This window comes from Crassostrea angulata, unplaced genomic scaffold (genome assembly GCF_025612915.1).
Source record: "Crassostrea angulata isolate pt1a10 unplaced genomic scaffold, ASM2561291v2 HiC_scaffold_29, whole genome shotgun sequence".
Lineage (NCBI taxonomy): Eukaryota > Metazoa > Mollusca > Bivalvia > Ostreida > Ostreidae > Magallana > Magallana angulata.
The window spans coordinates 40,160-51,000 of NW_026441584.1; the positions used below are offsets into that span (position 1 = coordinate 40,160).

Consider the following 10,841-nt stretch of genomic DNA (forward strand, 5'->3'; position numbering starts at 1 on the left):
TGATTGCTTCTCGGCTTATTACAGCATATGAAAACTACTGCAAGGAGAATTCTCTAATTTCTCCATCCAGGGCAACTCTTTACAAAATTATCAAGGCATGTGCAGCCTCTCAGCTTCAATCTCTTCATGGTTTGGACAACTTTGTTAATGATGGTCTAGAGGGCATCGATACCTTGAAGAGGATTGTGTCAAATCTTGCACTTCCAGAGATTAGAATAGCTGAACTTAAAGGGAAGATTGACACTTTGAAGCTGCATCTAAAGAGTGGGTTTAGAAGTCACATCAGACCTGAAAGTGACTGTGCTCAACACTGTATACAATATGCATTGTCGGAAGAAGAGTGCCAGCATGCTCACACTGGTACCTGTGAGTCTTGTGACATCATGTACAGTGTTAGAACCGAAATTCATACCGTAATAGAGAGTACAAATTTTCCAAGCATCCAAGAAAGGGAAGAAGTTAAACATGACTTTGGGGTGTCAGCAGAGAAAGTTTGGGCGTGGAGGGATCATTTAATCAGGAATGTTAATCAGGACTTGTGTAAAAGGAACATTCTCCAAAACTTGAAGTCACATGAGGTGTTGATAATTGCCGATTGGGCCATGAAGTACTTGCCCCAGACTTTCCGTGAGACACAGAGTGAGTGGTTTGGGAAGCAGGGCATTAGTTGGCACATGATTTGTGCTGTTATCTGTCACCCACATTCAGATGACATTGACAACAGTAACAAGTTTGACATTATTTCTATGATTCATCTCATTGAAGAAGGAAAGCAGGGTTGGCACTTGGTGAGTCAGATCTTTGGTGATGCTTTCCAGACATTAAAGTCTCTTCATCCACATCTAAGGGATGCATATATTAGATCAGATAATGCTGGATGCTATCATGCATTGCCAATGCTGTCCTACCTGTGGAAATTCCGTGATGAGCTGCCATTATCTGTAAAGGAGTACAATTTTAGCGAAGCTCAATCAGGCAAGGACCTGTGTGACTCAAGGACTGGAACTTGCAGACTTCACATGCTGAACTATGTGAATGAAGGTAATGACATCCTCAATGCTAAACAGATGAAGTTGGCACTTGAAAGTCATGGTGGCATCAGGAACACCTACATCTCAGTAGTAGATCTCTTAGCTGAACCCCAAACACCAGTGCTTTCTGGACAGCTCAAATCCTTCCAGATATCACAGCATAACAATTTCATTTTTCAAAATGATGGAATGATGGCATATAAAGCATATGGCCTTAGAGGAAAGCTTATTTCAGCAGAAGATATGACTAGAATTTCAGAAAAGTTGCTATTGAAAGATGAGAACTTGGTAAGTACATTGTAATTATTTCAATCATTTTACAGTTATGAATGATGGATTGCATCAAAATGACACATTTTGTCAAATTGCAGCATATTAAAGTACATATTGTTACTAATAGTAGTCTAATATGCTCAGCTTTAACATTTCTAGAATAATATATATCAGTGTTAGTAATAAGAGTGAAATCAGTAACTTAAAAACTGTTTATAGGATGTGCCATTGCAAAATAGCTTTAGAATTTTACTCAGGAAATTGCTTTTATTTGTTTATTTGATTCTTTTAACAAATATAGTCAAATTTTAAGAATACAAAACATATTTTTAATACCTGGGGTATATGGTTATTTCTGAGTGTAGGTATTATCAAGTTTATAAATTACTATATGCATTTGGTATTCTTCAGGTCTTCTCTGGAGTGAAACAGCCAGACCCAAAGCCAACTACCATTCAAGGAGTTAAACAACAGGACCATTTTCCTTGCATTGATCCAGACTGCATCAAAGTATTTAGGAAAGAGAACCAACTTGTCCAACACCTTTCTGTCGGTCAGCATGTCTATGATGAACAGCAGTTGGACACCCTTGAGGACAGGAGTAAAAGGCTTTGGTCAGCACAGTGCAGTGAACTTCGACTTAATCAACAAATTCTCTCATCTGTCCCAGTGGTTTTTGAACAACCAACATATTTCTGTGAAAGCCATGGCTACGCTCTAAAACGAAGAAAAAAGACATCCCGCTTTTCTGGAAAGGTGAGAAATTACCTCACTGCCTTGTTCAGAAATGGAGAAGAGACGGGGAAAAAACCAAGTCCACACACAGCTTCTAGACAAATGCGATCTGAAACAGATGGAGAGGGAAACAGAGTGTTTTCTCCAGATGAATGGCTCTCTCCTCAACAGATTAGAAGCTTCTTTGGAAACTTATGTTTGAAAAAGCAGAAAGTATCCAACATAGTGAAAGGCGAGGAAAGTGCAGAAAATGATGAAGATCTTCAAAATGTAATCAGTGATCTTGTTGCCGTTGAACGTAGCCAAGTATTATCCAGTATTGTCTCTGAACTGACACTTGGTTAAGAACAATTTCATATAGGAAATACTCTTTCACTTTGAATGTGAGGGTGATTACTTCTGATATCTGTTATTCTTGAAATGGTATCCAATTTCCTGATACTGTCACACTGGTGTAAATGTATACATGTTGATACTTTTAGTATTGATGTATAGAAAATCAGAATTTGTCTTTTTAGTTAAGTTATTGTTCAAACTCTTGCCAGCTAGAATTTCAATTTAAAGTTTCCAATGAAGTATCACAGTCACTTGATGATATTATTTGGTTAATTGTGATACATGCATGAATTGATGATGTTAGTCCTCTAATAGCACTATATGTGTATGAATGATGTAAGTTGTCTAATACATAGTGCTACAGGTATAAATTGATTATGTTAGACCTCTAATAGGCAAACATGTAATAAATATGTATCAATTGATGATGTAAGCTAGATAATAACACTTCATTAATGTTTTGATGATAAATTTTGTCTAACGTCACTTGTCTGAATTGATGATGTTATTTGGCCAATAGTGCTACATGTATGAATGTTGGTTAGTAGGTCTACATGTATAAATTGATAATTTTGTTTGTCTAATAGAGCTACAAGAATGAATTATTTGATAATGTAAGTTTGATAAAAACATTGATGTTGTCATTTCTTTAATAGCATTTCATGTATGAATAATTATGTTAGTCCTCTATTAACACTACATGTATATGAATTGATAATGTTTGGACTAATAGTGCTACAGGTATGAATTGATTATGTTATTTGGCTAATAGGGCTACATGTATCAATTAAGGATGTATGCTAGATAATGGCATTTTATGAATGATTTGATTATAAAAGTTATCTTATAGCACTTGTGTGAATGGATGATGTTACTTGGCTAGCTAATTGTGCTATACGTTTGAATTGATGATGTTTTTAGACTAATGGTGCTACATGTATGAATTGATGAGGTTATTTGGCTAACAGCGGTACATCAATTGGTGATGTTATTTGGCCAATAGTGAAACGTACATACATAAATTAATGTTCATAGTTGTCTAAAATTGCTACATGTTTAAATTAATGATGTTATTTGGCAAATAGTGCTTCATGTATGAATTGATGTTGTTTGGTTATTAGTGCTACATGTAGGAATCGATGATGTTATTTAGCTTTTAGTGCAACATGTATGATGATAATAGTTGTCTAATAGCACTACATGTACGAATTGATGATTTTATTTGACTACTAATAGATAAGTGCTACCTGTGTGAATTGATGTTGTTTGGTTATTAATGCTAATACATGTAGTTGTCTAATAGTGTTACATGTATGAATTGATTATAGATGTCTAAAAAGGCTACATGTATGAATTAAAGATTTTATTTTACTAATAGCACTACATATATGAATCGATGTTGTTATTTGGCCAATAGTGATACATGTATTAATTGATAATAGTTGTCCAATAGTGCTACATGTATATAAATTGATGATTTTATTTGACTAATAGCACTACATGTATTATTGATGTTGTTATTTGGCTAATAGGGACACATGTATTAATTGGTGATGATAGCTTTCTTAATTTAAATTAATTGCACATCTCTATCTATTATTCTTAAGTAACTGAATAATGAATATTTCAATTCACAAATTTTGTATTTTTTATTCTGAAATTGAAATTCTCTATCTGATATATTCATTGAAGGTTGAAATTGGTCTCTATTCATATTTTATTGCATAGCTTTGTAAAGAATGGCTAGTCATATTTCATGTAAATAACTGGTCAGGAGTAATTTGGTCTTTGTTTTTGCTCCATTTGAAGCAAAGGCTCATTTCAAGTATTTCTTGTAAACGAGTGTTACATGTAGGCATTTTTGTTTTCATATCAGGTGGTTATATGTACTTTTTAACGTTCATTACTATACCAAATAATCCATGAATATTAAACAGGTTATATATTAAGTTAAAAGATTGTTATTTGTTGTTTTTTTCTCAAATATCATCTTATCAATATGCTAATGTTGTAAACTTTGCTTAAAAATATGTATTAATAAGAATCGTTTGATATGTACACTCATTAAAATTTGAATACATGTAACATGAAATCCATTGTTATTGTACAGTTTTATGTCAAAGTGGATACTTTTATAAATTAAGGTGGTATGGGACATCTGTCAATATTATTATGGATTAATGTATGTTATAAATCAAATATTTCCATCGGTTTAGAATGTTCAAATTTTACAATATTTAACTGGAAAATAGCTTTTAAAAATATTTGGAGAGGTAAAAATTGTAAAAGCCCAAGCAGGATTTGAACTCATGACTTGCAGATTTGTAGTAAACCCTCTCACCCACTGCGCTACCCTGTTAAGTGACATTATAGGGAAAGAAACTAGTGAGTACTTAATATGTAATTACACATCATTTTATTGTTTATTTCGATAAACAATATGTAACAACATGGAAGTGTCCCAAACCACCTTAAGGATAATATCTCTTGTAATAGGATAGTGCCATTCATAAATTAAGAAACCAATCTTTAAATTATCAAAGTAAATATTTGTCATTATCACACAACATTCATAATGAAAACATATAATCACATACCGGTAAGTTTTCCGAGAAATTTATGGGTGAAACACATTCTTGATAACAAATTATAGATACATTTTAGCACAGGGCTTAAAATTGCATGAGTGAATTAAGCAAATAATTCAAACAAGATAGGGCAATATTATTTAGAACCATTTACAATAATAGAGCTCTTTTTCCTGGACATAATGATATATGACATGTATACAATACTCAACAGATTCAAATTGTATTGGATTGCAAGCTCTACCTTAATGGTCCAAGTTTCCTTTCAATTGCACCCCCCTCCCTCTCTCTCCCCCCCCCCCCCAATGACTGAGGGCAATCCATAGTAATAATGAGTGTTTAATTTTTAATCATTTTAAGACTATTTAATTCTTCAGTTGTTTTATTTGGCGAGAAAATCTAAATAATTATGTAAGAGCATTTTACCTACTCTAAGTGTTAGTGCACCATGTCCACCCCCCCCCCCCCCCCCCCCCCCCCGATATTTCCACTGAATTTCATTTGCAACCAAATTCCATCAAACAGATTAAAGACAAGTAAAGACTCTTTAAGTTGACAAAATATTATTTTAATTGATGCGTTTCTTGGGCAGTTATGCAGGTTTTAGTGCAAATAGGTCAATGTTGGTAAAATTTCAGTATTTTCATGAAGTTAAGGCCCTCATATCTTTGTGTATTGTGTTTAGAAATTTAAATTCCTATTATTTAGAATTACTATGGGTTTTCACAATGTGAAGAAATGAGTTTCATTCAATTGCAGTGTGTAATATTTCCAATAAAATAAAAAGACTTGCATACTGTCTGATTTCTCAAAAGTTCTATAAATAGAACAAGGGAAAACCCAAGTGCCATCCGTTTCCATGGTTACTGATGTAATGAAATCAAAATCCTTCTCATCATAATCAAGTTAGGTTATCATGAGTATTTGTGCCAAGTCTCATGAAATTTCGATATACTCCCATTGATAGCCATTTGCATGGTTCTACCGTAGACTGCCTCTTAAGAACTTCGTAAGATTTAACCTAAGATAAGAATGTTCTGTTTTACTAACGTGTTCGTAAGTTTTATTCGTAACCTGAACTTACGAAACGTTCGCAAGTTTCTGTAATGGAACTCTCTTATAAAGGAGGTGTGAATATTCGTAGTTACGAACGCTGCGCAAGCGCAAAGGACACTTTCGTTTTCGCGGCTATTTCCATTTTATCGTCTGCGAAACTGTTTTCAACAATGGAGAAAGAGTTGAAACGGAGAAAACCTAACTGGAGTGAGTCGGAGCTAATGACTTTAGCAGAGGCCATAGCTCCGCACTTTCGAGTTTTAAAGGGGACGTTTTCCGCTTTTATAACTTCTGAGAAGAAAAATCAACTGTGGCCGGATATCCAATGCATGAAAGACTATATAATGATTGTAGCACTGGAGTACAGATATTGAAGACTAATTACATTTTTTATTCAGTTGTTATTAATGTATTAAATATATTCATTTGAGGACAGTGCTTTTACATTAACAGGAGTAACAACACTGGGATTCAGGCTGACCTCATTTTCTGATTTGGTTGGTTGGGTTCTGTTGTTTATTGGAGGTTCCATAAATTCTGTTGTTTGACTCTGACGGTCCATGGCAGTCTTTCTTGGAATGCTCCCCAAAACATCTGCTGCAGATGTGCGAGTATTCACAGCTCGGTCTGGTACAGTTACCACTGTTGTTGTTGTAGCTGAAGCATGGTTTTTTGGACTTGCCACGAAAGGGCTGGTGTTGAAATGACTTTTGTTTAGATGTTTTTTCTTGACCATCAAGCCGACTTTTCAACCCAACATGCAATGCCTCCATGTGTAATTCAGCATTTATTTTTTCCCAGGGCATTTGGGCTGGATTTTCAGCTCTCCACATTCGGAATTGTTCATCGAAATAAAAAGCTGCCTTGTCCCCTACATCATTGCTAAGTTTTTGAATTGTTGCTATGTATTTCATTAAACAAGGCGCTTGCGCAGGGCATTTCTCGCAGTACACCGCTACAAAGATATGAAATGCATTCATTCACTGTTGTAGATTTCTGAAGTAATACTTATGTTCCTTTTGCTGAAAAGTAAGAGAATTATCTTTTCCTTGAACTGCTTCAAGTTTAGCAGAGCTCTGTTTGAAAATGAGGGAACCAAGGGGAATGTATTCCTCAGCCCAGATTTTTTACTTAACTTTTACATCGATACCTTGTCCTAATGGGCGGCCTGCATGCAGAGGACCTGTTACATTGCGCAAATTACCATTCGAGGGCGTTGATACAACGGAATCAGGTACTTGGTTTGCATTGTCCAATGTCTGCTTCTGCTGTTCAATCGCATCATCCCCAACTGATGTTGCTTGGCAGATTGCGTTGACGTTGACTGGACCTGTCACAGGTGTATTCTGTTGTAATTGAGCTACCACTGCACTAGCAATTGTTGGAATAGCCTCTGCTACCATTTCTTTTACGATTTCTTTCACTTCATCCTTAAAACTTTCTGCTGTCCTTCTCCTTTTCCTCGCTTGTGACATGGTGAGCTGTAAAAAAAATTTTAATTTTGAAATTGCTAACGCAAAATACAAACATTAAACATAACTGTTAACACAGTATACTTTCCTCTCATTAAATTCAGTTACCACTAAATATGGCAAAACAGACACCAACGTGCCCAAGTTACTTAGCTACCGCTAATAATTGTTACACTGCCAACACAGCTAGATTATCAGAAAATTCAGTTAACACTGATGAAATTCCAAAATAATTAACATTAGCATTATATGTTCTGATCTCAGCAGTTTATTGCGTAGTAATTAGCCAGTTAGCACCAGCTAATAGTAGCAATCCCATGTGTATTATATAGTAAACACTGTCATTCATTAAATTATGTAATAACGTACACAGTGAGCACTGTCAATAATGCTATGACAAAATATTACTTTGTCCAGACACTATTATGTACTTCAATACTGTACAGGACAAGGACTAAAATATTAAGTCATTCCTAATGGAATGTAATACACATTAAAACTTGGCTAGCACCAAATATCTTAACCTGTAACCACAATTTAATGTGGAGATAATTTTTTAATCAATGATAAAATACCTGTGTTATACACAATCAAATGCTAGTTACTGAGTTAGTTGATCAGTTCAGCAGAGCTACCACTCCAGCTGTTCTTATCTGTACTTTGATTGCTGCAAAATTGAATATATAAATCATTACAAAACAAGTGTCATGCAACCAAACTAACAGTAGCAACATATCATATCCTATTTCCAAGACAAAAAACATGCAAGATTTTTCATTATAAACATAATCGAGGATGTTGACAGAATTATTAAAGACAAAAGCATAATGATGATCACACTCACTGTCACAATTAACAATAATTTATGCAAATAATATCACATATATATCAAGTAAATGGCAAATATCAAGGTATTTCCTTTTCTCTGGACTCCATCTTACCCATCACAGTTTATTGCACATAAAATTGCTCCACGGATATTCCTATAATATTTCGGAAGGCCAATTTCCCAATTTAAATGTACCCCATCCTTAAAGTTGGAATGTTCACTTTGTTTAAGTCCTTTTAAATTCCAATAAAAGACACTTGAATCCGTTGCAAGTTCATGCTTTAAAAGTTTGTTTGCTTCAAAAACCAAGCTATTATAAATTGAAGGCAAAATATGTCGTGTTTTCTCACGAAAGAGGAGTTGACATGCAATAATTTTCACAGAATGTCGTCTAGCAATAAGTTTTAAAATGTTCACAAACCGAAGGATAATAATGCGGACTTCGCTAATTACAATATCCTTTGTGTCTATGTCATTCCCACACAGCTGGAACACTGCATACTTTGGACGAAATCTACATATAAAATTTTTAAAACGTTCTATATGATCCGGATTAGCGAGTCGTTCACCTGGGATTCCACAATACTCAATTCCAAAATTCTTAAATTTCACATCTGAATCGATATATTATTTCAGTTTTACGATATGCGAACTCCCCAAAAGCACAACATCCGCCATGATATTTTTAGAACGCTATTTCCGTCTATTTTTAGCCATTCTGATAAACAACGCACACATGACATTGGGCGATTCGGAATAGATCTCAGAATAAAACTTCCAATATCATTTTTAGTTAACAAATAACTTTAGATAGCTCGGGCACTGCATAGCTCCGTTTACTATCCTCAGAGACATACATGTATAAGTCCTTCTTTACTCTTAACTTATGAACACATTACGTAACAACCCACGCTATCTTTTAAATCGGATAACCAACGTTATCATTTTATAATTTTCGGCATCTAAATGAAGTATCTGATGAGTGCACTTACACTGATATTGCTGGCTTAAATTCCACAAGCAAATTCCTTGAATTATTTACAGATTGAACATCTTTTTAAACTTTCATTTTGGGTGCGTTGTTTTGATTCAAGCTGCCACCTAGCGGTGAAATGGGCAGACAACTCTACCCGTACAAATTACTACAACATTGCCACCTACCGGTTAAAAAGGTTAAAGGGAGATAATTCATGATTGCCAAAAATGCATTTATTTGCATAAATGTAATTTTCTGGAAATATTTCTGTATTCATAGATTTTTCAACAAAATGATTTAATTACTGCGATTCAGTTTTGAAATAATTTTTCAAAAATGTCAGATATCTTCAAGGCTATGTTCTGTTAGGGACCAGGCAAAATTAACCCCTTCACGGTAACTGTGGTACTGCTCATTTACAGGGCAAAATTACAGAATTTGGTGAAATATGACATATAACGTCAATTGTTTTATTTACGTCATTTAATTTTCTACGTACTGAAATTTTGGCAAAGTACCTGTATATCATTTTGCCCTGCAAGAGAGCAGTACAACGGTTATCGTGAAGGGGTCTATTTATCACTATTACAAACTGATGCTTTTTATGAAAATCTAAAGATAGGGGGAGTGTAATGCATGGAAGGGTATTTCTAAGTGATGTGAGGCTTTTATCATAACACTATCATGTAAATGTGTGTAGTACTGAATAAGGTTTCTTATTAAAGGAGGTTGAACAACAATTGATATCAAATAGATTATAATAAATATGTTTAACTAAAGGAGAGCCCTATGATATATCTGATAATAAATGATTGGTTGCAACCTCTCTAGTTCTAAAGTCATTCTTCAACTTTCTTTGAATATTGTCCTTTTTTTGGGTAGAGCACAGCAGTTATGGTGCATCCTGAAAGCAAATTATAGAAGCAGCCCAGAACGCTTCATAACCATCGCTACCTAATGCTTGTATAGCCTTCAGATTTGGGTTCATCCTCAACAAAGAACAGAAAAAAAAACTAACTATTGTTTGCTCTGTTCTGTGTGAATGAAAGTAGGTCCTATTACATATGAAAGTCGACTCCTGTATCTACCATCTGCATGTGCAATTTTGAAATTTTGGAAGCAAGTACTTGAAACATAGAAATTTCCCACAATGCAAGTCGAATCGATTGAAAACATGGAGAACTTCAAAGGGTGTGTATAGAAATGCTTCAGATCCTTCTGATCTGTTTTTACTAGTCCACAGTCATGAAGTCGGGAGATTCTGATCTTTTTTTACTAGTCGCCGATCTTAAAGTCAGGGGCTTCTGTCTGATCTTGTGTTTACTATTTTCCGGACCAAAAAAAATAGCATTGTTAACCTTATAGGGTTGCTCCAATTTTTTTTTTAATTAGCTATTCCAATTCTTTATGTAAATCTAATTTCTTCAAATGCAAGATACATTCATAATTCATTGTGCTGGATGGTGCGGATAAAACCCCCCTTTTTGTTATATTCAGGGGTTATGATCGGTGTCCGATGGCGCCTCATCTTTAACAAATGTATTT

At 34.6% G+C, this 10,841-nt stretch overlaps 1 protein-coding gene and 1 pseudogene across 1 annotated transcript; one reads left to right on the forward strand and one right to left on the reverse strand.

Annotated features, from left to right (window-relative positions):
- The first annotated feature begins 963 nt into the window (after positions 1–963).
- On the forward strand, positions 964–4,969 carry LOC128168657 (uncharacterized). Its single transcript, XM_052834811.1, has 2 exons — positions 964–1,319; positions 1,716–4,969. The coding sequence occupies exons 1-2, from the start codon at positions 1,020–1,022 to the stop codon at positions 2,382–2,384; spliced, it is 969 nt and encodes a 322-aa protein (XP_052690771.1). The 5' UTR covers positions 964–1,019; the 3' UTR covers positions 2,385–4,969.
- A 1,532-nt stretch (positions 4,970–6,501) lies between these two features.
- On the reverse strand, positions 6,502–8,894 carry LOC128168656 (uncharacterized; annotated as a pseudogene).
- Positions 8,895–10,841: the final 1,947 nt, after the last annotated feature.

Coding starts and splice junctions, on each gene's coding strand:
- LOC128168657 (XM_052834811.1), top strand. CDS start 1,020: ATGCTGAACTATGTGAATGAAGGTAATGACATCCTCAATGCTAAACAG. Junction 1,320..1,715: donor TATTGAAAGATGAGAACTTG/GTAAGTACATTG, acceptor GGTATTCTTCAG/GTCTTCTCTGGAGTGAAACA.